Below are 24502 nucleotides of genomic sequence, written 5' to 3'. Positions count from 1 at the left end.
AAAAAAAAAAAAAAAAAAAAAAAAAAAAAAAAAAAAAAAAAAAAAAAAATCGCATTTTCACAAGATTCTTCTTTTAACAGTCCTCGAACTCATCGCTGCCTACACCGGAGAAACTTTTTTTTGTAATACCCAAAACACCCTTTTTGTTCGCTTTTTATAAGGTGCTGTGAGCCTTATCAACGGAGCTTCTCTCCATTTCATTTTCCAGCACAAATCTCCATCCATGGCGGCTCCTTTTGCTACTACACCTCTGGTAAAGTTTCCTCTCTTTTCTTCCCTCCTCCTTTCCACCAATGTCGATGTTCCCGTTCTCTACTTTTTGCTTCTACTCTTCCATTTTCACTTTCTGAATTCACCGTCCTCCGTTTGGCTTCAATTGATTTTGCCTTTTGCAGTCCAAGGTTGGTTTGCTTTCTTGTTCCAATAGCGCCTCACAAACCAGAGCTTATGGTCCCCGTACTTCGGTTAACCTCCATAGGGTTCAATTGCCGTCTAATCTTTCGTCGGCCTCGAGTTTTCTCTGCGGCTCGTTGCATTTTCCTTCTCTGAGAACATCTTGGAACCCGTTGTCTTCGAGGACTGCTGTCCGTAGCTCGGTCCGAGCTAGTGCTGAGGTTAACAATATGTTATTTCCTCTACTCTCTTTTAGATGAAATTAAACGAGGGGAGGAAAGTTATATTGATTTTCTCCCCAATTGTTCGCTATGTATTTGAAATGAAATCAAAGCTTCACTCAGATGATTGACAAGGGTATCACTAGTGACCTTTGGTTAATGAAACATTGGTCCTCTTTTCTTTGATTTTAGGTCGTACCTCAAGCAAAAGTAACAAACAAGGTATATTTCGATGTGAGCATTGGTAATCCAGTAGGGAAGCTTGCTGGGAGGATTGTGATTGGATTATTCGGGGACGATGTGCCCAAAACGGCAGAGAACTTCCGTGCTCTTTGCACAGGTATTATATATATTATGAGACTTTTAGTTGTTTATCTCTTCCAGCTTCCGGAGGTAACCAACTTTACTAACTTTATTAGGAGAAAAGGGCTTTGGATACAAAGGTTCTGCATTTCATCGAGTAATCAAGGATTTCATGATACAAGGAGGTGACTTTGACAAGGGAAATGTGAGTGCCTTCTAAATGTTTGTGCATGTGTACTATTTATTATTTCGTTCACTGGGTTAAGGATTTCCATTTTCTTTTGACACAGTACCACTAGAATTCATGAATTGCTCACTAAAATGTTCAATTGGTCTTTTGATAATTTCCTATCTACGAGGTAGGAGTAGTCCTATGGGTTGGATATGCACATAGAATCACGACTACCGTAACTAGCATATATTTCTTGTCAGATGGTGAGCTTATGATCAATTTTTGGTTTCTTTCTTGAAGCTTGTGTATGCTGTTGGACCCAATGAAAGAAATTAGGCTAAAATTTTAGAATGAAGGGAAAATTTGAAAGAAGTATTTTCTATTGTTTCTATGCGCTTAATTGGATCTTGATGCTTACCAACTGTGTAAAACGCCTCTACTTATAGGTGTTTGGGAAGGATTCTAGAGAGTTTTAAAACTAATGTCTTAGGTAATAGACATTGGAGGAAAATACATAATTCTTTCACATTTGAAAAGATAGTTACAATAAGTCGAAAGGCTCTTTGGAAATTGGAAATTATTTAGCATATGCTAGCTTCACGTGGATTTGCTAAGGCATTTAACACCCCCAGGAAAAGAAGATGTATTGGCTGCATTAGTTGTAGCCAGGTTATTATAAATATGACTCTTGAGATTTCTTTGATGTCTCCATTTTTTTTTGGCTCATGATGCAGTGTCTCAAATAAATATGCCTGGAGAACACTATTGTTTTCTTAGAACTCATATGTTTGTTTTGTTATGTTTAAAAAAAATTCTATGCAGTTTAAACTTCGAATGATACTCTTTTAAGATACTATTTTTAGGGTGGTAGTTGTGGTCTGATTGTTAGGTTTTGTGAATATGGTAAGTTTCTCATGCAGGAAAAGAAAAGGAAAAACATTGCCTTTGGACATGATTATAATATGACGATGGGAAGGAAGTCATAGCATATGCCACATTTGAGATTCACGATAAAGAACCAAGCACCTGAGTAAATCTAGATTGGGAAACACAGATTCAATAATAACTTGTTGTGCATGGTATCATTGACATACGCTTGGATTGAAAAGCAGTAGATACTGTGAAGGACAAATTTCTTTGGATGATAGATTTGTTATTGGCACAAGACATGACGTGAATCTTTTGATAAAAGGGAGAGAGACGATGAATTAAGATGTAACTACTTACACAATTAGTAAACTGAAAGAATTAAATAGATATTCTCTAAATGGTTTTACAGTCAATGTTGGATTTATTATCTGACAGCAACAGCAGGGCCTTAATGTATCTTTTCCAAGTTTTCCATCATATCAAGGCTTTATTTAAATTGGACGTTTTTTTTTTTTTTTTGTATGATTACTGACCAGGTCTTACACTTTCAGGGAACTGGGGGTAAGAGCATATATGGTCGTACATTTAAAGATGAAAACTTCAAATGTAAGTTAAATTCTGCACCTCATGTTTCAGTTGCTGCTTTCGTCTCTATCTCTAAAAAACTACCAACTTTTGAACCAAAGAAAGCCTGATTTTTTGTCTTTTTAGTTTTGTGAGTTTCTAGGAATGTGTGGTGTCTAAGGTTTCGATTTGGCCAATTTAGCCCCTTAGTTTTGAAAAAATAAGGTTTAGAAGGTCTCTGTTCTCATTTGCTACATCAATTAGGTACTAAATTGACCCCAATTAAAACGTTAGGGACCAAAGCACGTATTCTTACAAAACTGGGGAATAGAAAAGTAATTTTTCCTCAATTATTTATTTTGAGTCTGTCATCATTTTATTTGATTCAATCGTAAATTTCAGGTCATTTCCATTAAAAGTGAACTTTCTTCCTAAACTAATCATTTGCTTATTCTTATTGAATATGAATAGTGCATTTGATATTGCTAAACACACTGGAACCTTAACCTTGGTTCTTTTAATCCTTGCCTTAGATGATCGACAGCAGTTCTGCTAAACATTATACTGCTATAAAGACAACAACTTCCTCCTTCCTTGATACTTTTTCCGTTGGAATTTCACTAGTTCTCAATGTCTGTGTATTTTGTTCTATATGTTCTACACACACACACGCACATTTATTTATCGCTATTAAGAATTGAGCTTTCATTTATTGAAAAGGCTATATTCTATTTGTTCTAGTATCCCCTTTACTCGACTCTGGAACTTATTCTGCTTGCAGTGAGTCATACTGGTCCAGGAGTTGTCAGCATGGCGAATGCAGGTCCAAATACTAACGGAAGTCAGTTTTTCATATGCACTGTCAAGGTACTGTGCGTGCAAACCTCTACCCTGATATTCTGATAGGCAGCTAGCAAATAAAATTATAATTCCTAGTTGAGTTCCTTAACTTGGCAATGATCTCTTTGAGGGCAAAATCAGACAAATTTTTTGATACCCTTATTCTAATATGCTTTCCTGACTAGATGCTTATTAGCTACTGTTTTGGGAAAATCCCTCGATTGATTTTCATTTGCATTACTGGAAGTAACCCTGTTCTTCATTTTTTCCCCTACTTTCTTTGTTGAGAATATAGTATTACAAATGTGGAATAGAGATTTAAACATTCCATCTTCAGAAAAAAATTGTGAATACCTTCACTGCTGAACTATGTTTAGATTGGCATGCTCTTTTTGCTCGGTGATAGCATTTTAGTGAAGTACCTGGATTTTCTATCTGTTGATGTCTTCGGACACAATATCTGTGTGTTGGATATTACAGGTCATATGCAGCTGTGTAGGAATTAGATTTTCTCACATAAGGCATTTAGTTGAGATGTGTTGCTTTTGGTTCTACACGTCCTTCTATACTGTCTCAATAGCTTTCTGGTTGCAAATCCATTGCATCCATTCTAATTTGGTTGCGTTTTTTTACCATGTGAAATTGCTTATCCTGATGCGCTGTTTGGTTTGGCCAAAGTTCTAATTTAATTTACGTCTATTGGTTGAATGTTAGACGCCATGGCTGGATCAGAGGCATGTGGTTTTTGGGCAAGTCCTGGAAGGGTTCGACATTGTTAAGCAGATTGAGGCACAAGAAACAGACCGTGGAGACCGTCCATTGAAGAAGGTCGTCATCAGTGACTGCGGGGAGCTTCCAGTGGCCTAATTTCACCACATCCAGTAATCCTATCTTGTTCTTCCTTAGGATTAGCTACTCTTAATTCAAATTGCCTTCCGTTGAGTGTGCCTGTAAAATGTATTGTTGAAGAAATTGAGGTGTGGAAGCGGGATTTTATTTGAAATTAGATGCTTTTTGTGGCAGGAATTATGCAAGGAAATTGTCCAAGAGGCTGCCTTTTTTTGGGAGAGAAATAAAGAGGTTGCCTTAAAAACTATGTCGTTTAAGGATCTGTGTTTTTCTTTTAATTTCGAGTAGATTTTATTTGGTTTTGAGATTGTATAACCGATGATGCTTTCCATTTGTAGTTTGTATGTGTCGATTGAACAAGTTTAGTTGGTGTAAAAATGAAACAAAAGGTTTTGTATGAATAAACCAGCTAATTAAATATGATTTTTATCTTATTTTATTTTAAATATTTCGCTTTTGAAAATCCAGAGGGTCCCACGAAAGATTGAATGGTGGAGCAGAGAGCAGCATCTAGTGGTAAAAGGGAAGGTGAAATTCCAAAAGAGGACCCTCCCCTACCCGTGTGTCTGTGTGTGTGTGAATGCTTTGAGATTCTGTCGGTGCATTCATTCGACATGTCGTTATTAAACAATCATTGTCAATTGACACTCTCATAACTTCAGTTTAATCAATAAGGGCCTTTTTGTGTGTGTTAGTTAAGTACGTTAGAGGGTGTTGGGCCATTTTAGAAGTAAAATTAAGGGTTGTTGTTTCTTCTTTATGAAGTGTACATGTACAAGATATTTAGAGCGAAGGATGGCATTGTAAATTCATATACATCATGAATAACACTGTACAAGTTGACATTGAAGTTGCTAAGATCAACAAAGGGATTGACCTAAACTGTGGTGTAATTCTGAGCTCTTTCTAAGGCCATTCATTCACAACGACAACATTTCTATCATCCACTACTAAACCAATCTCCTCAGGAACATGACTTTATCAATCCCAAGTTATAAAGAACCCTCTCTGATCTAGATCGAAAAAGATTACCGAGCGAAAATCTACTGCTTTCTGGGGATGGAGCTTTCGTGCTGAATTCGTCGTCTTTGACACACAGTATAGTCAGCCCAATCTCTTTCCGAACCGCTTCGATCATCTCACTCTTGACTGAATTCCCAGATCCATCTGTTACGTAGAACACATTCACAGCTTGAGAACCTCGGGTAGTAACTTCAGCTCGAGTGACTGAAAGACCATTTTCTCTAAAGATTCGAGTCACATCGGAAAGGAGTCCAACCCTGTCATCACTGCAAAGTTCTAGTCTTATACCCTGAGTATTTAGGAGAGCAAAATCACATAAGACATGAATCCAGAATACAAATTTATGGCAAGAAATGTAAATGGACATCGCTTTTCACCTCGGATGTTCGCCTTCGAATGGCAGCCTCTAAGCAATGGATTACTCTTTGCCTCTCTGCTTCAGAACTAATAGGGCTTCCATCCACATGCCTAATATAGTACTCCTGCTTAACAAATGCATACCCAGATTAGTTTCGTTGGACACCTTTATGCAACCAAATTGCATCAAATGCATTACGAAACAGAACTTGCCTGACAAGCCTCTGGACCTTCAGCAATGACAGTAGCATGGTACACTACGTACTGCATATCAGTCAGTGTACAAACTGTATCAAACAACAACTTGGGACGGTCAGGAGACCTCAAGTTCACGACTGTATATCCCTTATCAGCACAGTTCTCGACAGTCACGAGGGGTTTTCTCCGATCACTTGTCGAGCCACAATCCAAATCATCTCGGTCGTAGTCCCGGTCTGCATACATCATTTGGTGCAGCCTCCTTTCCTTGTGAGTAGAACCCACAGAAACAGCAGTATTGGCACTGCGCTTATCTCGATCCCCTTTTAAGACAAAGAGTAGAAGCTGCTTTATCTTACCAAGCCGGTCCGCGTCATCGATTGGAAATCCAGTAGCCTCATCAGTGATGTATACAACGGATGCCATTCTTGAATTATGAGTCCAAACTTCTGCAGCTACCACATTGCATTTGAGGTCTGTTAGAACAGCAAAAACCTCTGAGAGTAATCCAGGCCTATCTCTTCCAGTCAATTCAATGGTTGTATGTTCCTCGGCAGCTTGAACACCGACCGATCTCCTCAAAGACCGGAAGCTCCGAGCCCTAGGCCCAAGTGACTGCAGCAAAAAATCCATCCATAAATAAGAATTCCAAATAGTCATTACAAATTCTTACTAATGAGGCTTGATTGAGCACACATTATGTTCATTTTTCACATAACAATTCCAAAGCTTTGCTCCAACCTTCTGTGTCTCTTAAATGAGAAGTAAGCCAAAATCAACACATTCAGCAACAAGCATACCATATTATATGCAAAGCAGAAGTGGGAGTTCTGATGTAGTGGAAAGCGAGAGGAGGAGAGAGTAAAATCACACAAAATTCCTATGAAAAGCTAATCTAGAATCAGAACCCTCTTCCCAGTTCCCATATTTCCTTATAATTACAGAGGAAGCATTTGAAATGGAGTTTTAAGCTGAAGAAAAACTGTAGGGATGAGTGAAAGAGGGCATTGAAACTCACCTGTTGAATGCGGTCAGCAACATCATTTTCAGAGAGCTTGTTCCCACGTTGATCCGTTACATGAAACACTAAAGAAGAAAGATGGAGAGAAAAAATAGTGAATAATTGTTCACGAAATCGGAGACCCTTTGTTTCTATTCCCTTCTTTCTAAATGGAAAATCCAGTTTCAGGGCAAGAAAAAAAACGAAAACGAAAAAGAAATCAAATCTTAGCTGACCATCCATGAACCATTCGCCATCAGAAGAAATATAAGCTCGTCTGATTATGAGATTCAAATCGTTGAGAACCTGAACCACTTCCAGCAAACTCCCTCGCTTATTCGCACTATCAACCTGAAAATTTCAGCGTTGAAATCGGAATAGGACCCAAGACCCATGTCCCATGTTGAAAGAGGAATTGAAGTTGGGAAAAAATACCTTAATCAGAGTGGCTTTTGTGCTGGAATCATTGTCAATGGTGACCCTGGAAAACGAAACCCAGTGGAGAGAAGAAACAGAGTAAAGAAAGGCATGATGAAAATGGAAAGAGAGAAAGGGAGAAAAACAGACCTGGGTGGATTCATACGATTGACAAGCTTCTCGAACTCGTCGTGGAGAGGGAGGGAAAGGGACCAACAATCCATGAGAAGAGGAGGAGGAGGAGGAAGAGAGGATTTGGGGAGTAAGTTTTTTTTTTTGTTTTTGGGGGGGGGGGGAAAGGAAAACGGCGTCTCCCAGTTTGTATGAGATACCCTTTCCAATTCTGATTTCTGTTTGTGTTTCTTTCTTTACCTGTGTGTGTGTGGGTTGAAACTCACCTTTTCTGCTTTCTGCACTGTGCGTTGCTGCCTCAATGCCTTTCTCTTCTTCTTCTTCTTCCTCTTTCTTTTAATTAACAATTCTCTTTCTTTTAATTAACAATTCTCTTTCTTTTAATTAATAATTCTCTTTCTTTTAATTAACAATTCTCTTAATTCAACCCTATAATTTTCATATGAACATGCTTCCATTAAAACTAGAAAAACATGGATTGCTCCAAATTCAGCAACCATAATTATCCTTTATTGTCATATCTATCACTCTATTTTCAAAACAAAATTTCAAAATTATTGGAGTACCCACATAAGTAAGTTGACGTCTACCCTATCATCATCACCAACTTAATTTTGGTTGACCTTCATTTGGTTCCTTCCCTTCCAATTTTTTTTTTTTTTTTTTTTATAAATTACTTAATCTCAATATATTTTTCTTCCCATCTTTAATACCATGAAAATGTTAAAATTTAATACAAAAACAAGGTAAAAGATTGTTCCGAAAAAAAATAGAAAAATAAATCAGAGTTAGATTCTATCATATAAGATATTTACTTTAAAAAAATAAAAAAAAAACAATAAATATTCCCAAAAGAGGTTAATAGGAAGGGTATCTTCTTAAAAGAATAATTTAACAAAAAAAAAAACCACATGGGACTTTTAATGTACGGCTAGCATTGTCTTGCGGTGGGACCCTCACCCACTTCTTCTCCTTCGCATTTTGGTCCACCATTTTTTTTTAAAATAATAATAAAATTAATTAGTAATTAATATTATTTTCATTTTACTTGGAGGGTTTTTCTTCAAATATGGCGATGGTTCACGAGATTGGGAAGTGTAGTATGAAGTCAAAAATTTTGGATCTGTGTTGTCTCTATTTATGTAACATTACCCGACAACTTTGCCTTCTTTCTTTTGTATTTCTATGGGTAAGTTCACATGTTAAATTTACGTCGACTTTTCAACATCAATTTTATACAAATCCGACATATAAACTATTTTTTTTTAGATCATTTATTCCTTCTTATCCTTACTTAGAAATTGTATTTTTATTACTGGATTAAGTTAAATTTAGTCCAAACATTGGTATATTTTAATACTAAATTTATCTATTTAAAATGACTCCAATTAAATAAAAAACGGAATCAAATTTGAAGATATAAAATTGAAGTTAGCTTATTTGATAATTTATTTTGAAAAATATAAATAGGTATATTTAGTATTTAGTTATAAATAGATATAATTAGGAATGTATGTATAAATATATGTATGTATGTTAATTTTGAGGAAGAATATTGAGATGATTTGGGATTGTTGGTTGACCACTTGGAGAATACATCCAAACTCTGTGTTTCTTTTAAGTTTTTCATCCTTTCGTTTTTCTATGATGATTGTGATAAGATTCCCTCTTCCGGATTTTTTTTTTCTTTTCTATTTCCAAACTAATTTTAAAGTTTAAAATTTTCTCTCCTACTAATAATTTTTTTTAATACCTACTTTTATTAAAATTTTATTTGAATTTTTGGAAAAAATGAAAGTAATAATAATAAAATTTATAGTGAAGCAAGTCAAATTTGAGGGTATATTTGGTAGCTTGTTTTTTTTCTAGGTTTTGATGTTTGGATGTTAGCTTACTTTTGTTAATTTTTTTTATTTACTTACTTTCCGTTTCTAGCTTCATCATTCTACTTAATGTCTAATTCAATGAAACTAACATTAATTTACAATTTAAATATTTTAATTTTACTTTTCAAATCCACTGCATTTTGGCAGCATAATTTTTAAAATTTTTTTTTTTAATGTTTTTTACCTGAATAAAAATCGAAAATTTACACCCAAATTTAACCATAAAAACTCCCCAACGAAACAAATTACCAAAAATGAAAACCTGCCAAAGTAGCCTAAATTTTTATTTTTATTTTTCTCTTAAAAAAAATGAATTTGAATTTTGGTTGAATAAAAATATGTGGTGTAACACTATTTCTCTATATTCCTTTAATAGATTCTCACTTTAATACGTCAAAACAAAAACTTTTGGCTTTTAAATTAATAATAATTTATTTTTATTGATTTGGAGATTAAGTTGATATTGATCATGGGGAGTGAAGTAAGATAATTAACCGCTTCAATTATACATCGATTTGATATTGATTACGTGGAAATTTAAAATAAAATAAAAAATTTAAAGAACCAAACTACATGAGAAGCTTCATCACTAATTAATTAATTAATTAAATAATTATATGTAGTACACAAAAGCTTGTAAAGTTAACAAAAGGACAAGGGTGAACTGAAATGGAGGAGCAAGGGAAAACAAGATATTCCTTTTTTTAATTTTGATTATTATTGTTTAAAATGAAATATGTTATTTAAAAATGTGTGTGCTCTGGTGCAGGTGGCTTTCTAGGTGTATCCGAGTCAGCCCCACGTATTCATTTGCGTGTTTGAACACACCCACTCATTTTAAATGGAAACCGACGTGAGAATCCATCACTCAAATATACATCACTATTATTTTGTTTATAAATAACAAAACACAAAATACAAAAATTTATTAGATTTTGATGGATAATAGAATGGATGGGATAAAAATATAGAGGCAACGTGGCAAGATATGAGTGGGAAGAGGAAGGATGGTATTATTCCTACGTCAAATTTAACAATAATTTTGAAAAATAAATAAGGAGGGTAAAAAGAAAGAAAAGAAAGTGGCGTGTGATAAATGAGAGGCTGGAAGGGGGTGGGGGAAGGCACATTATTGGCACATACATTGGCACAGACATTGGCACAGACATTGGCACATACATTGGCACAGACATTGGCACAGACATTGGCACATACATTGGCACATACATTGGCACAGACATTGGCACATACATGGGGTGGGGAGCAGCATGCCATTCACCCATTAGTCTCTGCTCACGCTATTCTTTTCCACAACAGATTCACGTGTCACACCCACAACTCGCCTTTTCTTTTCCGCCTTTTTCTTTTCTTCTTTTCTTTCCTTTTCCAATAATTTCATATTTATGATTAACCATCATTTTTAATTTTGGAATCAATTGTTAAATAATAGTGTATACAAAAAGAAAGAAAGAAAATGATTGATTCCGAAAGGCGTTGATGGACCGGTCCGATCCGAACAATTCCAATCTTTTGTTGTGGTCCAATAATCAACTACATATCCGAATCTCAAATCAGGCCCACTTTGATTGGGATTTGGTGCACCCACTTCCACTTCCACTTCCAACAAATTTTCCTTGCTTCCAGGCCCACTTTGATTGGGCTGGATACTTCAAAACTCCACTATCAGGCCCACTTTGATTGGGCTGGATACTTCAAAACTCCACTATCAGGCCCACTTTGATTGGGCTGGATACTTCAAAACTCCACTATCAGGCCCACTTTGATTGGGCTGGATACTTCAAAACTCCACTATCAGGCCCACTTTGATTGGGCTGGATACTTCAAAACTCCACTATCAGGCCCACTTTGATTGGGCTGGATACTTCAAAACTCCACTATCAGGCCCACTTTGATTGGGCTGGATACTTCAAAACTCCACTATCAGGCCCACTTTGATTGGGCTGGATACTTCAAAACTCCACTATCAGGCCCACTTTGATTGGGCTGGATACTTCAAAACTCCACTATCAGGCCCACTTTGATTGGGCTGGATACTTCAAAACTCCACTATCAGGCCCACTTTGATTGGGCTGGATACTTCAAAACTCCACTATCAGGCCCACTTTGATTGGGCTGGATACTTCAAAACTCCACTATCAGGCCCACTTTGATTGGGCTGGATACTTCAAAACTCCACTATCAGGCCCACTTTGATTGGGCTGGATACTTCAAAACTCCACTATCAGGCCCACTTTGATTGGGCTGGATACTTCAAAACTCCACTATCAGGCCCACTTTGATTGGGCTGGATACTTCAAAACTCCACTATCAGGCCCACTTTGATTGGGCTGGATACTTCAAAACTCCACTATCAGGCCCACTTTGATTGGGCTGGATACTTCAAAACTCCACTATCAGGCCCACTTTGATTGGGCTGGATACTTCAAAACTCCACTATCAGGCCCACTTTGATTGGGCTGGATACTTCAAAACTCCACTATCAGGCCCACTTTGATTGGGCTTTGTGGGCTTCTTTTCTTCAGGAATCCAAAAGAGCAAATAAAAAAGTTTTGGACAATTATGGAGGTCGATGGAATTCGCATTTGGTCTCGATCAATATGCACCACAAATTTGGAATGGATAGATTATGGATGGAAGAAGTTTCCAATATTATGTTCACATAAATTACTAAATATTACAATCATTTTTCTTTTCTACAAATTATTTATGGAACAAAACAAACAAAATCAGACCAATCTTGCAGTGAATGAAACCACTCCTCCTCAGAACTCCCCACCTGCATGTTACCAATATCACACTCTATAATCAAAACCAATGGATTTTTTTTTCTTTTCAAACATATATTTCCATTTTAAATTCAAATTAACATTCAAATCTGGATGATGAGGACCAAAGATTTACCTTCATTTGATCAACCAAAACACACTGCAAATATGAAGCAATCTTCAATCTTCGTCCTCTTCGCTTCGCCTTCTCTTTCCTTCCACTGCGCAATTCTTACTGCTATTTTTAGGCCTACAAATCCCGTATCATCTCGATTCCTGAGAGTTGTCTTTATCAGGAGCTTGGTCCTGCTCCAATGGCGCCGCAGAGGGGTCCCGACTCTGCCCTATTTGGTGATAGATTTGGGAATACGAAGGCGGGTTCAACATCCCTCTTACATTATTCCCCTCCTGCGAAAGCCCTAGCTCCAGTCCCGGTATTTGCTGCTGCGGCTGCTGATTCCCGATTATCGTCGGGAAATTCACGGATCCCAAATTCATCCCCTGAAATTCGAATCCATGGAACCCGAATTTGGGCATAATCGAACCCGGATTCTCGCTGACGAACCCCGGCCCGATTCCGCCTAGGGACGGCCAGAATCCGGGCGTACCCATGTGAGATCTGTTCAAATTGGCCCCCATCATCGCCCAATTCAGTCTTGGGACGGCGTCAATTTTGGGGGTCAGGGTGGCGGACACAGAGACGGAGGTGTCGGGGTCCGAGAGGGAGACGCCGGCCGCATGGAGGGCAGAGGCAGGGATGGTACCGGAGCCAGTGGCGGCGATGATGGAGGGCTCAGCTTGCTGGAGGAGCCACTGGATGGTCTCGCCGTCGGTCTTATGGCCTAATTCGCGGGTCAATTGGAAGACGCGGGCGGCGCAGAGGGCAGGCATGCGGATCCTACGGCCACGGCCATCCACTTTCTTGTGGCGGTCTTTATTGGAAGTACGCTTAGGAGCCAATTGTTGTTGGTGCTTCTTGTTTTGATCTTTGTTTGGGTTTGCAATTATGATATCCGAGGATGGTGGTGTTGGAGCGGGTGATGATGGTGGTGGTGGCGCTGCTGCTGCTGGTGATGGCTTCTTGTTGTTGTGCTCTGCCATGTCTGCTAATGGGTGTGGGGATGGGTGGAGGACCCAACAAAGGTGGGTTCCTCTGTGTGGACTAATGGGGTTTATGAGAGGATCAGATTTTGGGAGCAGAGAGAGAGAGAGAGAGAGAGAGAGAGAGAGAGAGATAAAAGAAGAAGAAAAAAAGAAAAGAAAAGAAAAGAAAAGAAAAGATGGGTCCTCCTCCATGATTGAGTTCTCGTTGTTGTTGGAACCTTACACTTTGGGTCAGCTCACCCTTTTAGTCTTCCCCTTGGCTGCCTCACCCCTCTAATTTGGATTTGGATTTGGATTTTCCCCCTTACTCTTTTACTTTTTATTGATTGCCTAAATTCCATGTCCCCGTTATAATTTGGAATCAATCATTCAATTATGATTTTAACCAAATTCCAAATTCCAAATTGTTTGGTAATTTTTGAAAGCTTTACTCATTCTGTGCCACTAATTAATGCTGCTGTTGATTGAATTAGTGGGGGTTTCTTCCTATCCGATGCAATGTTTTATTATGTACATAATTACTTGAAGACGAGGAGTGAGGAGGGTGTGGGATTCAACGTTACAGTCAACTCAACCAAAGGGTAAGCAATGACGGGGGACTTTTCTTTGTAGTAACTCTTATTAACCCTCTTCACACCTACATGGAAACTATTTCAAATTAGCTTTTTATTTTTAGTAAAAAAAAAACAGAGTGAAACCATACGTTTGTATGACGGTTATTATTATTATTATTGTTATTTCTGGTTTCATCCTAACCTAATTATTTTTAGAGCAATTGTTGGGATGCCTTTTCAATGCCACAAGGAAAGCTACAACCAATCCAACATAATTTGTTGAATTTCAAGAGATCGGTATGTGGCTCTACTATTACTTATATTGTTACTGTTGTACGTGAGAATGGTATATGAGAATGCTAACACAACTACATAGCCCTTTGTTTGTTTGATAAATAAAATGAATTACATGATAGAGCAAGAAAACACATTATCATCACTGAAGGTTTGATTAGGGTAAATATGATGCAAAGAGTACTGAGGAGGATATTTAAACGCCAAGTTTTCTTTCTCTTGCTTTCCATCCTGGTTGTTGAGGTTGTTGTTGTTGCCGCCGCCGCCGCCGCCCGGTTTGTTTGCTGATTTTTCTTCTTTCTCTTGCTTCTTATTCACCACCTCTACGTTCTTCTTCATTTTCTTTTTAATGGCTTCCACCAGCTTGGGAGGATCCACTATTCCCTTCACCCTCACTTTCGAACTCTCTCTATCTGCTTCCACTGCCATCACTCCTGCATTCATCACTCATACATTCTAATTAGCATCACCAATCAAACAAGAACAAAATAAAAAAGAAAGAAAGCAATCTCACCCTCCATTCTTCCAACGCGCTGCTTGATGTCATTTACACAGCCTTCACAGTGCATCCCCATTTTGAGCTCCACGGTCTTCACCTGTATTTTGAACCCCAAAACCACCAAAACCAAATAGAATGAGATGAGATGAGAGATTATATGAAGAAGTAAAAAAGAGGCGAGGGTTTCACGTACCTCTTCCTTCTTAGGAGGGTCAGCCTTGGTTTGGTTGGGGGTTTCGGGGAGGGGCTTAGGAGAAATAAGTTGGGCATTTTTGGAGTACTTTCTCCGAATCTGTTCCAATATCTTGTTAGGCTTCAGGTCCTTTCCCTTTATTACCACTTTTGCATTCCCCACATCCGCCGTCACTTCCTCCACTCCTACAATTCATTCCCCCAGAATACTCTTTTTTATTTTCTCTTAAACAGATTAATAATTACTAATAACTTAATTACTTACCCTCACAACCTCTCAAGTATTTAGACACCTTGGTTTTGCAGGACTCACAGTGCATGTAAACTTTCAGCACCACTTCTGTTATCTTTTTTCCCTCTTTCTTCTCTTCTTCTTGCTTTTTGTTTCCATTTACATTCTCACCCTTCAAAATTTCCTTCATTTATCAATTACAAAATATTAAATAAAATAAACAAAAAGCAAACCTTTCTTTTTCTTTCGTACCTTTCCCATCTCTTTCAACTCACTCACTCACTGATTGATTGAATTCCAGTGTTGAAAGTACAAGCTTGATGAGACCCTAATCTTACTGCCCTTTATATATATTTATTTCAACATTGTAACGTAACACTTCATTTTTTACGGAATTAATTTTATTTCTATACTCACTGCTTCCTTACATGCATATTTATTCATTATTTTCCTCTAAACTTGTAATACTTAATGGACAAATTGACAGGTTAGGTAATAATTTTATTATTAATTTTTACCGTATGTTTAATGTTGCACTTTTTTTTTTTCTTTCGGTTTTACAAAATCAGGGTTATAAGGTAAAGTAGTTATTACATTTATTTAAATAATTTAATTGCTGATACTTGTATTTATTTTACCATCTGGATATCAGATTTTGCAAGCTTCTGTTTCCCCTTTTCTCTAAACATTTTATAACTTCAATTAATTAGAATAGATTAATTGTAAGAAAAATGTGAGCTAAAATCTAACTCGGGGATAAAAATGGAAGTTAAGACAATAAATAAATAAATAATCAATACAAATCATGTTTTTTCTTTTTCTTTTTTTAAAAAGCACCTTTAAACAAAATTATGAGATCTTTCTATAAAAAAAGAAAAGAAATTAAACAGCTCATTAATGTCAATTAATACTCTTTTATTTTAACCATTAAAAGATTTCAACACAGGGCTCTCTTTTATTTTAACCATTAAAAACTCCCGTTACTCGTATCAGCTCAGGGCTCTCTTTTTCAAATCCAAACTATTTCAACACATGTGCATTTCTCATTTTACTCCAAATCTACTTTATTAATCACCATACCTTTCATCTTTTGGACACATTTCTTGATTTGGTATGTACAGCCTTTCATCTTTTGGACACATTTCTTGATTTGGTATGTACAGCCTTTCATCTTTTGGACACATTTCTTGATTTGGTGAACTGTATATCGTAGCACCACACTAACCTCCTACAATAATAAATTGTTTCTAAAATATTAAAAAGGAGAATAAAAGGCTTCAAATATATTTTTAGAATTTAACCTCTGCTTCAAACTCTTGTTCAACGGGTTTTCTGTTTTTGCGTGCAAAGTTCATTTTCTTCAAAAACCCCATTTTTCCGGTCTTCTTGCTTTCTCTTCACAATAACATCATATCTCTCTGTTCTTTTCCTAATTTCATTTAAATACTAATCCTAATCCATCCACGTAATTAACCCTCCAAATATAAAATATCATCCACATTTAAGTTTTCATTAAAAACCAAAAACAAGCATGCACTGTTCTTTCACTCTTCCCAATCCAAGTAAAAGCTAGATTTAAAGAAAAGAACATCATCATTTTATTCGCATTCATTCAATATTTAATCCAAATATATATGTGATTCGCATTCATTCAATATTTAATCCAAATATATATGTTTTAAACAATTTCAATATAGAGTAAGATTGAATGTTATTCAAACGTAGGATACACGTACCTCAACACAAGTGTATTCCCCTATGTGGTAAATGTTAGAGGAGTAGAAGATGACACGTTCCATGCACAGCCCTGACACTTATACAACACCTGTCATCCAACTCACCCATTGCGCACACCTTTCTTGCTCTTCATTCCCCACGTGGCAACCAACTCACCGCTATTTCTCTCTCCTCCTTCTAACTCGGACCCACATCCTTCTGCTTCTTGACCCCTTCCTCTTTGCCTCTCTTCATAATACCGCTCTCTCTCTCTCAAATCAATCTGATACTCTGTTCTTTCATCTTCTTACTCCAAAGTAAATCGTAGTGGAAAAATCTAGAATTGAATCTCTGATGTCGGGTGTAACTCTGGCGGTGGCTCCACGAACAGACCCAAATGACGCGGTGGCGCCGCAGCACAAGCCGCTACGGCGGCAACAACAAGAGCAGAACTCGGTTGTTGGAGGGGTGATGGGATCTCTCCGCGTCATTGAACTCCAACTTGTTGCTTTCATAATGGTGTTCTCTGCGAGCGGGCTTGTCCCCATTCTCGACCTGATTTTCCCTGCCTTCACCTCCGCCTACCTCCTCTTGCTGGCACGGTTTGCATTCCCGTCTCACGGTCATGCGTCGGGCGCGTCGCAGGAGATCTTTCAGGCAATGTTAAATGTTTAGTACGCCCAAGAAATTGGGAGTGTAGTTGGATTGATTTGACTGATTGACGTTTAAAACTGCGGTTTGTTGTTACAGGGGAGCAAGTTGTTTAGAATGTACGTGGTGGTGGGGACCACGATAGGGCTGTTCCTGCCACTGGCATATGTATTGGGTGGGTTTGCGAGAAGTGACGAGCATGCGGTTCGGTCGGCGACTCCGCATTTGTTTTTGTTGTCGTTTCAGATTCTGACGGAGAATGTGATAAGTGGGTTGTCGTTGTTCTCGCCGCCGGTGAGAGCATTGGTGCCGGTTCTGTACACGGTGAGGAGGATTTTCGTGATCATGGATTGGATGAAGGATGTTTGGCTCAACAAAACCTTGCCGGCCAATGCACCCATCAACGTATTTTTCTTCTCCTCCTCCTCCTCTGTTCCTACATTATTAATTACAATGGGTTGATTTAGTTTTATAAAAATGGCAGGACATAGCATGGTTTTGGTTCGGAAGGACATTAGCGGTGGCTAATTTTGCGTATTTCTGCATAAATCTATTTGGATTTTTAATCCCAAGATTCATTCCAAGGGCATTCCAAAGGTATTTTAAGGACCGAGATGACGAGACTCATGCCAAAATCCAAGAAGATAACCTCTCTTCCGCTCCCCCTAAATCTCACCCCTCCGATAAGAAGACCGATTGATTTTCTTTTCCCCCCCGCCCCCCCTCTAATTTTCATGTTTTTACTACAATGTCCTTTTTATGGTCTGCTTTTGCTCTATAATTTTTTATGGTCTCCTTTTTTTCGAATTTATATTAGAGCAATTAATTTTCGATATATATATATACATACAGACAAATTATCTGGATTCCACTGCTCCGTACTTACCCGTCTCTTCATATATTTCAAAATTGTTAAATGGTTAGCCCTTCAATTAGTATGTTAACATCCAATGAAAATTGAGAACATGAATTAGGGTTTTTGGTATATAAGACCACCTCCAAAACTATAAATTAGGCTTTTAAATTCAGTAGGTTCCTTGCAGATACAATTTTAAAAATTGGAAGCACCTTATTTAACTAAAAAAGAGGGTCCTCAGATTCGGACGCGTGGTCTGGTGATTTTGGTCGGTTGTTCTTATCCAGAAGCGGTCCAAAAGACTATTATGCCCCTAAAAACACAGTTATTGATTTGTACGGACCTCTTTGTCGTGGGCTCACTTTTGTATAATATTAAAATGTCGTTAAATGTGGAAAGGTGGGGCCCGGTGAATACGAATATGTGGCGTTGGGTACCAAATTTGTGTGGCTCCACCTCACGCGCTTAAATCGGTTCCACTTTTGTGATTGCATTTCAATTTTGCTGTTTACTTATTTTTAGAAAAATATCTATATATATATTATGAAAATTCAAGATAAATTAGCAAATTTTTAATTGTTCCCACATTCATATCCACTGCGTATATAATGATTATAACATTATTGGGCTCTAGCTAAATCGTCTAAATGCTCTCATATAGCAATAGGATCACGTCTAAATGCTCTCATATAGCAATATGATCACAACATCCGGTATCACAATTCACTAAAGCATTACGTGGGCTCCAATCCACCATTAATGATAAGCTACCAAATCCTTAACCACCTCCACGTAGGTACACAATCATGTCATTTTATATTACAATAACTAAAATACCAGGTAGGTCAGGGATGACCTACCAAACCTCTAATCCTACTCAGCTAGACACACAATCATTTTACAAAATTTCAATCTCTCCTTAATCCTCCTCAATCAGTTTAAAACACCAAAAAAACCAGCTGTCCTAAAAAAATTTAAAAATGATTCCAATTTTGTCCCAAACTAGGAAAAATTCGATCCTTACTTTGTGCGTGACATGCTATTGAAAATGTTATTTTATATATATATATATATATATATATATATAATGAAATTGAAATATAAACATATAAATGGGAGTGAAAATTACAGGGTTTGAAGAACAAATTCTTCAAAAAAGTAATGACTGAAATTATTTCTTTCAAACTCCCTATCTCACGCGTGTTTGAAATAGTCAAATTTTGGGTCAATTCTTTTGAGAATTAATTCCATAAGTAAAGAAAAATAGGTTGATCATTAAGCCCTTAATACTTTTAAAAAATATTTATCATCCTCCATATATTTTGATTAAATTGTATATTTTAATTAATTTTTTTAGTGGATACGTCTGCTCCTAGTTGTCCTAATTGATGAAGAATAGCGTATTTTAAATCACAATTTAGTCCTACAAATACCCAAAAGTAGTTTTACGATAGCTCAACATCCCAATATACTATTTTTTTTTTATTGTTCTATTGTTTTTGCAATTCTCTGATTGTTTATATAATCGAATAGTTCTTTTATTTATTCATTTAAATAATTTGGTATTTTATTAAATAAGCTACCATTCATTGATTTATTGGAATAGAAAGTTTGTAAGCTATTTATTACATTTTCAGGAATGTTAAATGAATATGAATATACTAAAACCCAATTTAATCTCTCAATTTTTGCACTATGTATATGTATAAAACTTAAAACTGACGAGACTGAAGGTATTAGGCGACACAAGAAATATATATATTGTAAAAGAGAGAGATCATGATTTTTTTTCTTTTTAATTAATTATTTAAATTGAATTACAATCTCCAAGGACTCTGAAGTAATAATATTTTTTAAAAACAAAGTGGCACACTGAAATTTGGTTTAGTTTATTATTCAAATCCCAATTTGTTAAACACGCGCTCTCTCAGCGCGTAAGTTACAGGAAAGTTGGTCACAATGTGGGCAAATTATAAGCTTGATATTAGAATTTATAAATGGGCAGTGGCCTCTACATTTAACCAAATACTGTCATGGTCTAAGATTTTCAAAATGCTTTTATTATTCTGCTTTTTAACTTTTATTCATTTTAATTTACTTTTAAAAAGTAAAGCATATTTATCCAAATTTTAACACAAGCTTTTGCTATATATGATACAAACCTTTCAATGCAATTCTTTATCCAATTTTAGTGAATAATACATCATGTCAACTATGTTTACCAAATTTATTAAGTGTTTTATTAGCTTTAAATAAAATTATCATCTTATTTTATTAGCTTTAAAAAAAAAAAAAAACAAATTTGAGAGTTGAAATGAAAGTGTGGAAATATTTATTGTATGGTTCAATCTCAAAATTGCAATAAATGGAAGGATAAAAGAGGAAAAAAGAAAAACCAAATCTGTAAATTAACTTAATTATTTCCAATTAAATTAAAAAAATAAAAAATAAAAACCCTTTTCTCTCTCCTCTTCTATCTCTAACTAAAGCCCACCATTGTGAAGAAGCTTAAAACGCTAAAGCCACAAATACGAATACCCATTTCGTTATCGTCCAAGAACCCTCCACCCAAGAAAGAAAGAAAAGCAGCCTCCATGAAAATAAAGAACAAAGGCAAAGTCCATCCATCTCCATCTTCTTCTTCTTCTTCTTCTTCTTCCGATGGGGACTTTTTTGAGGTCTTCAACTATCTTCCAGTCGCGATGTTGGCTCTCATCTCTCTTCTGACCGTTGACGATCGAGAGGTTTTGGCCTTCATGATGAGGAGATCCATGGAAACCTCATCGACCTCGTCTTTCGTTTCTGGAAATAAATTTTCCAAGAGAGCTCCAAAGAAATCCACGGCTCCACGCGCCAGTTCTGGTAGCGCGTGTGTTCACTCGCCCCCCTCTTTTACTTGCTTTGATTGTTACATGAGTTACTGGGACCGGTGGAACTCGTCGCCGAACGGGGAGCTGATTCATCAGGCCATTGAGGCTTTTGAAGAGCAATTGGCTAACGGGGAAAAATCCAGCAAGAACGTCAAAGGGAAGAAGAGGGAAAAAATCGGCCGTCAGTCGTCGGACAAGCCTGTGAATGTTGTTGCCCCGCCACTGCCGCCGTTGCCGGGAGTTCTTCCTCTGCCGATTGATGAGGGGTCTTCTGCGGCTCCGACGACGTCTGGGAGTGACGATGTGGAAGCAGCGGAGGGAAAGGGAGAGCCATCGCGGACTGAGGATGAGACGGCGGTGATGATTGTTCCGTCGCCGCCACCGAGCAACCGCAAGGGTTTGGCCCGGAAGGTATGGCCGGACGTATTAGGGTTATTCAATTCTCGTTTATGGAGTCTTTGGGGTCCACATTAGAAATTCAGCAAATAAAAAAGAGAGGATATTTCGATATTTTTCCACTTTTTTTTATTAGTTTTTTTTTTGGACCCAAGATGAGAGTAAATTCAAAAGCAACAAAAAGAAAAAAAAAAAGAAAAAAAAAAGAGGAGTAGATGTTATTTCGCAATGGAATATATAGAGTATCGTCCCATCTTTGATAAACTTTTGAGAAATATGCCTCTTTTTTATTTTTTGATAATTATTGATGTCGAATGTTTTGTTTTGGATTACCCCTTGTGTTTGGCTGCTCACAAAATGAGAAGGAAAGTGGAAAGCAAAATGCATTCAACTTATAATATAGTGGAGAAAAGTTTAAGATGTGAGATTTGAACTAACAACTTGTTGTTAAGAGGCATTGTGGGAACCAGTTTCTAAGTTAAGGATGAACTGATAGTGGAGAAAAGAAACAGAAAATCAAACTAATGAGCTTTTCTTCAATCAAGCTTTTATCCGGAAAATGTTTAATAGGAAGAAACAGAAAAAAGACGTAAAATTAAAGTTTGAAAGGAGTAGAATTTATGAGTTCATTAATAGTGTTATATACGGAATGTTACATTTAAGGTAGTGTTTTTTTTTTCTTCTAGAAAAAGGTCTGTCCAGTCGCATTGCGCCACATGTTGCACAATGTTTATAAAACCTAGGTAGGCATTTCAAAATGAAAGGAAAAGAGTAGATCTCTGTTTTTGCAGCCTTCTCCTCATCGATCGTACTTGTAAATCAGCGTGTAATCTAATCTAAATTACTTGTAACTTGGATTTTGATGTAACACTATGCCCTTCCTGCTGCTTCTTCAGCTTGAGAATGGTGTTGTATGCCGCATCCTTTTTGCGATCGCCATCTTTCAAGCGTTTCTGTAAACAACTTATGTCCTTTTCTACCTTCTCTACCTTTTTCTTTAGCTTCTTCATTTTGGCATTTACTTTTATCTGATTTTCCGCTGCCTCATCCCAATCCTTGCTCAGAGCCTGCAACTGTATTCATTTCCACAGCTATTAATTACAACATATCCTACTTTAATAATTTCCCCTACCTTTTCTTTCTGCCTCTTACTTACTTCTACTCGAATGGATTCTTGTGAACCCAAGGACTTCCACAATTTTCCGTTCACAACACCATCGCCAATACCTTTCTCCCTGCCAATCTTATGTTGTTGTACGTCTTTCAGAATGGCTTTATCACGACCAACATCGTCTCTGGATTTCTCACAATCCCAATAGTTGTTGCGCATTTGCTCTTTTAGGCATTCGATCTGTTGCATAAACCCAAAAATTTAAACGGATATGATAACTCAATCACAGAATTTGACCAAAACTAGAACTAAATGTTCACGATTAATGCTTAAATATTGAATATTACAGGAGCCTGGAGTTCTTCCACTGTCATCCCACCATCCTTCCCTTGTATTGCATTCATCTCCCTTAATAGCTTCCTCTCATCGGCCATGTTTTTACAGTCATGTCCCATCAAGAAACACAGTTTCTGCTCACAAATCAGTAAATATACATGTACATGCCATAATTAATATGAACAACAACAAGAAACTCCAACAAGTCTCACAATGAAGAACACACTAAGTTTAGAGTTCAATAGGCCATACTTGCTTATCCACTTCCCCTCCCGACAAGCACGACTTATTCGATTTATCCTTATATGCATTGTTTGCAAAACTCAGTTTGTCTAGTGATAGATGCAGCACAGCCAATCTGTCTCTTTCCCAATCTGGAGTGAGTCCATAGTTATCATAGTAATTTATCGCGCTCAATTTCGCCCTCACCTCATCGCTATCCATCTACAAACCAAAACTTATTAACATTAATCATCATCACCTAATCAAGCAAAACTGACTTAACCACTCAAACAAAATTCTAACTCTCCATTTATTGAAGTTAACAAGATTAAAATGTTGAACAAAGAAGGACTTGGGTTTCTTTTCACATACCACTCTTTTCCTTATCTTCTGGGCTAACAGAACTTGATCTTCATTTATCCTTTCAATAGTTTCTTCAGCCTTCTTGATCATGGCATTTATATTCGGGCTCTCAACTGACAAGACTTCGTCAAAGTAAGATTGTCGAACTCGAACAGGTATTTCATCGACCACTTGGGGTTCATCATCAGAACAATCCACTACCGCCCCATCGCAAGCAGCTTCCGGTCCATCCTCCACCACATCCTTCTCTCTATCATCGATTTGTCCGCCGTCCATGGCGCTGTTCCAGTACAAGAAAGCCTTCCAACAAAGCAAAAAACCCATTCAAAAACACTAAAAGAAATTGCACCCAGTCCTAAACTTAGGATCAGATTAGTAGTACTTCGTAACTATAGAAAATTCAAATTACAGAAGAAAAACGGAGAAGAAATTTCATACCTTGAAATCAAAACAATTGGTGCTTCAAATGGTTGCTGTGGAAGGGAGAAGACGGTAGCCTTAATAATGGGATTATATGAAACCATCCTCCTTTTGACTGTATGAAGTTAATCTGATAGTTCCGTCCTAAGCTATTGTTCCTCACGCCAAGTTTGTATGTAAAATATTTGTGAATTGAATGAGTCAACTGTTTGTGGGTTTACAATGGACATGGATACTTGGTCATGGACAATGGTCAACGGTCAACATCAGCTATCTAAATTTAGTTTCTAAACTTCATAATTTTTTATGATTCACAGATCTTCGTCATTGAAGGTTTAAGTTCCTTTAAATATGGGATTCAAATGAACCAGAGGAAGTTCAAGCATGTTTACAGACAACAAAAAAACACACTGCATTTCAGGTTTAAGAGGAAAGAAGTTCAAAAGGATCCTCAGCATCTTTCATCAACCATTTCAATCTAGTTTTAGAAAGCGATTCCGGAATAACAAGTTTACGACTATCCTCAACCAATTCTAATTTCTGGTTGCCAATCATCCTCCCATCCATGCAAAGCTCTCGATTACATAGGGACGGCACGACTCTCTTTTTGTAATCCTTTCTGAACTCCGGCCAGTTATTCCACATCTGCATAAACTTTTCAACCTGACGGGGGGG

The 24502-nt window shown here is 37.1% G+C and overlaps 8 protein-coding genes across 15 annotated transcripts in view; 3 read left to right on the top strand and 5 right to left on the bottom strand.

Annotated features, from left to right (window-relative positions):
- The first annotated feature begins 101 nt into the window (after window positions 1-101).
- On the top strand, window positions 102-4607 carry LOC111456632 (photosynthetic NDH subunit of lumenal location 5, chloroplastic-like). Of its 2 annotated transcripts, XM_023098609.1 has the most exons (8): window positions 102-253; window positions 396-614; window positions 807-954; window positions 1034-1122; window positions 2511-2565; window positions 3305-3390; window positions 4078-4244; window positions 4387-4607. In XM_023098609.1, exons 1-7 carry the CDS (start codon window positions 224-226, stop codon window positions 4228-4230), a joined length of 780 nt encoding a protein of 259 aa, XP_022954377.1. In that variant the 5' UTR covers window positions 102-223; the 3' UTR covers window positions 4231-4244; window positions 4387-4607. The 2 variants fall into 2 exon arrangements, with proteins under 2 accessions (XP_022954377.1, XP_022954376.1); XM_023098608.1 differs by having other exon boundaries at window positions 4078-4517.
- A 338-nt stretch (window positions 4608-4945) lies between these two features.
- On the bottom strand, window positions 4946-7672 carry LOC111456623 (ACT domain-containing protein ACR4-like). Of its 2 annotated transcripts, none has more exons than XM_023098584.1 (7): window positions 7358-7668; window positions 7226-7271; window positions 7027-7141; window positions 6809-6876; window positions 5806-6405; window positions 5613-5717; window positions 4946-5524 (listed from the first exon to the last, which is right to left on the bottom strand). In XM_023098584.1, exons 1-7 carry the CDS (start codon window positions 7429-7431, stop codon window positions 5177-5179), a joined length of 1356 nt encoding a protein of 451 aa, XP_022954352.1. In that variant the 5' UTR covers window positions 7432-7668; the 3' UTR covers window positions 4946-5176. The 2 variants fall into 2 exon arrangements, with proteins under 2 accessions (XP_022954352.1, XP_022954353.1); XM_023098585.1 differs by having other exon boundaries at window positions 5369-5501; window positions 7358-7672.
- A 4155-nt stretch (window positions 7673-11827) lies between these two features.
- LOC111456629 (transcription factor TCP20-like) lies at window positions 11828-13339 on the bottom strand. Its single transcript, XM_023098603.1, has 2 exons — window positions 12148-13339; window positions 11828-12022 (listed from the first exon to the last, which is right to left on the bottom strand). Exon 1 carries the CDS (start codon window positions 13305-13307, stop codon window positions 12276-12278), a length of 1032 nt encoding a protein of 343 aa, XP_022954371.1. The 5' UTR covers window positions 13308-13339; the 3' UTR covers window positions 11828-12022; window positions 12148-12275.
- Window positions 13340-13966: 627 nt separating this feature from the next.
- LOC111456286 (heavy metal-associated isoprenylated plant protein 8-like) lies at window positions 13967-15076 on the bottom strand. The gene is made up of 4 exons (XM_023098113.1): window positions 14920-15076; window positions 14656-14840; window positions 14478-14559; window positions 13967-14397 (listed from the first exon to the last, which is right to left on the bottom strand). Exons 1-4 carry the CDS (start codon window positions 15074-15076, stop codon window positions 14075-14077), a joined length of 747 nt encoding a protein of 248 aa, XP_022953881.1. The 3' UTR covers window positions 13967-14074.
- Window positions 15077-16841: 1765 nt separating this feature from the next.
- On the top strand, window positions 16842-18064 carry LOC111456631. Its single transcript, XM_023098607.1, has 3 exons — window positions 16842-17259; window positions 17353-17658; window positions 17738-18064. Exons 1-3 carry the CDS (start codon window positions 16957-16959, stop codon window positions 17951-17953), a joined length of 825 nt encoding a protein of 274 aa, XP_022954375.1. The 5' UTR covers window positions 16842-16956; the 3' UTR covers window positions 17954-18064.
- Window positions 18065-20703: 2639 nt separating this feature from the next.
- Window positions 20704-21453, top strand: LOC111456285. Its single transcript, XM_023098112.1, has one exon. The coding sequence runs from the start codon at window positions 20704-20706 to the stop codon at window positions 21451-21453; it is 750 nt and encodes a 249-aa protein (XP_022953880.1).
- A 332-nt stretch (window positions 21454-21785) lies between these two features.
- LOC111456628 lies at window positions 21786-24049 on the bottom strand. 5 transcript variants are annotated; one of them, XM_023098601.1, is made up of 6 exons: window positions 23846-24049; window positions 23417-23707; window positions 23075-23266; window positions 22834-22956; window positions 22532-22747; window positions 21786-22448 (listed from the first exon to the last, which is right to left on the bottom strand). In XM_023098601.1, the coding sequence occupies exons 2-6, from the start codon at window positions 23681-23683 to the stop codon at window positions 22212-22214; spliced, it is 1035 nt and encodes a 344-aa protein (XP_022954369.1). In that variant the 5' UTR covers window positions 23684-23707; window positions 23846-24049; the 3' UTR covers window positions 21786-22211. The 5 variants fall into 5 exon arrangements, with proteins under 5 accessions (XP_022954369.1, XP_022954367.1, XP_022954366.1 ...); XM_023098599.1 differs by lacking the exon at window positions 23846-24049 and having other exon boundaries at window positions 21786-22173; window positions 22207-22448; window positions 23417-23829; XM_023098598.1 differs by lacking the exon at window positions 23846-24049 and having other exon boundaries at window positions 23417-23829.
- Window positions 24050-24147: 98 nt separating this feature from the next.
- Window positions 24148-24502, bottom strand: part of LOC111456624 (proton pump-interactor BIP131-like) — a 3147-nt gene continuing 2792 nt past the window's right edge. For both annotated transcript variants that reach the window (XM_023098586.1, XM_023098587.1), the window contains one exon: window positions 24148-24490. In XM_023098586.1, the coding sequence (XP_022954354.1) occupies window positions 24251-24490 (240 nt within the window). In that variant the 3' untranslated portion in view covers window positions 24148-24250. The remainder of the gene's footprint in view (window positions 24491-24502) is intronic.

Source organism: Cucurbita moschata, unplaced genomic scaffold (genome assembly GCF_002738365.1).
Source record: "Cucurbita moschata cultivar Rifu unplaced genomic scaffold, Cmos_1.0 Cmo_Scf00018, whole genome shotgun sequence".
Lineage (NCBI taxonomy): Eukaryota > Viridiplantae > Streptophyta > Magnoliopsida > Cucurbitales > Cucurbitaceae > Cucurbita > Cucurbita moschata.
Note: the sequence above shows the minus strand (reverse complement) of the source record. Positions and strands in the feature narration are given on the sequence as shown.

Coding starts and splice junctions, on each gene's coding strand:
- LOC111456632 (XM_023098609.1), top strand. CDS start 224: ATGGCGGCTCCTTTTGCTACTACACCTCTG. Junction 615..806: donor CGGTCCGAGCTAGTGCTGAG/GTTAACAATATG, acceptor CTTTGATTTTAG/GTCGTACCTCAAGCAAAAGT. Junction 1,123..2,510: donor GTGACTTTGACAAGGGAAAT/GTGAGTGCCTTC, acceptor TTACACTTTCAG/GGAACTGGGGGTAAGAGCAT.
- LOC111456623 (XM_023098584.1), bottom strand. CDS start 7,431: ATGGATTGTTGGTCCCTTTCCCTCCCTCTCCACGACGAGTTCGAGAAG. Junction 6,406..6,808: donor TTGCTGACCGCATTCAACAG/GTGAGTTTCAAT, acceptor TTTTTGCTGCAG/TCACTTGGGCCTAGGGCTCG. Junction 5,718..5,805: donor AAGGTCCAGAGGCTTGTCAG/GCAAGTTCTGTT, acceptor TTTGTTAAGCAG/GAGTACTATATTAGGCATGT.
- LOC111456629 (XM_023098603.1), bottom strand. CDS start 13,307: ATGGAGGAGGACCCATCTTTTCTTTTCTTTTCTTTTCTTTTCTTTTTT.
- LOC111456286 (XM_023098113.1), bottom strand. CDS start 15,076: ATGAAGGAAATTTTGAAGGGTGAGAATGTAAATGGAAACAAAAAGCAA. Junction 14,841..14,919: donor ATACTTGAGAGGTTGTGAGG/GTAAGTAATTAA, acceptor AATGAATTGTAG/GAGTGGAGGAAGTGACGGCG. Junction 14,398..14,477: donor GCGCGTTGGAAGAATGGAGG/GTGAGATTGCTT, acceptor TGATGAATGCAG/GAGTGATGGCAGTGGAAGCA.
- LOC111456631 (XM_023098607.1), top strand. CDS start 16,957: ATGTCGGGTGTAACTCTGGCGGTGGCTCCACGAACAGACCCAAATGAC. Junction 17,260..17,352: donor CGTCGCAGGAGATCTTTCAG/GCAATGTTAAAT, acceptor TTGTTGTTACAG/GGGAGCAAGTTGTTTAGAAT. Junction 17,659..17,737: donor CGGCCAATGCACCCATCAAC/GTATTTTTCTTC, acceptor TAAAAATGGCAG/GACATAGCATGGTTTTGGTT.
- LOC111456285 (XM_023098112.1), top strand. CDS start 20,704: ATGAAAATAAAGAACAAAGGCAAAGTCCATCCATCTCCATCTTCTTCT.
- LOC111456628 (XM_023098598.1), bottom strand. CDS start 23,731: ATGGGTTTTTTGCTTTGTTGGAAGGCTTTCTTGTACTGGAACAGCGCC. Junction 23,267..23,416: donor AGAAGATAAGGAAAAGAGTG/GTATGTGAAAAG, acceptor TTTGGTTTGTAG/ATGGATAGCGATGAGGTGAG. Junction 22,449..22,531: donor AAGAATCCATTCGAGTAGAA/GTAAGTAAGAGG, acceptor AAATGAATACAG/TTGCAGGCTCTGAGCAAGGA.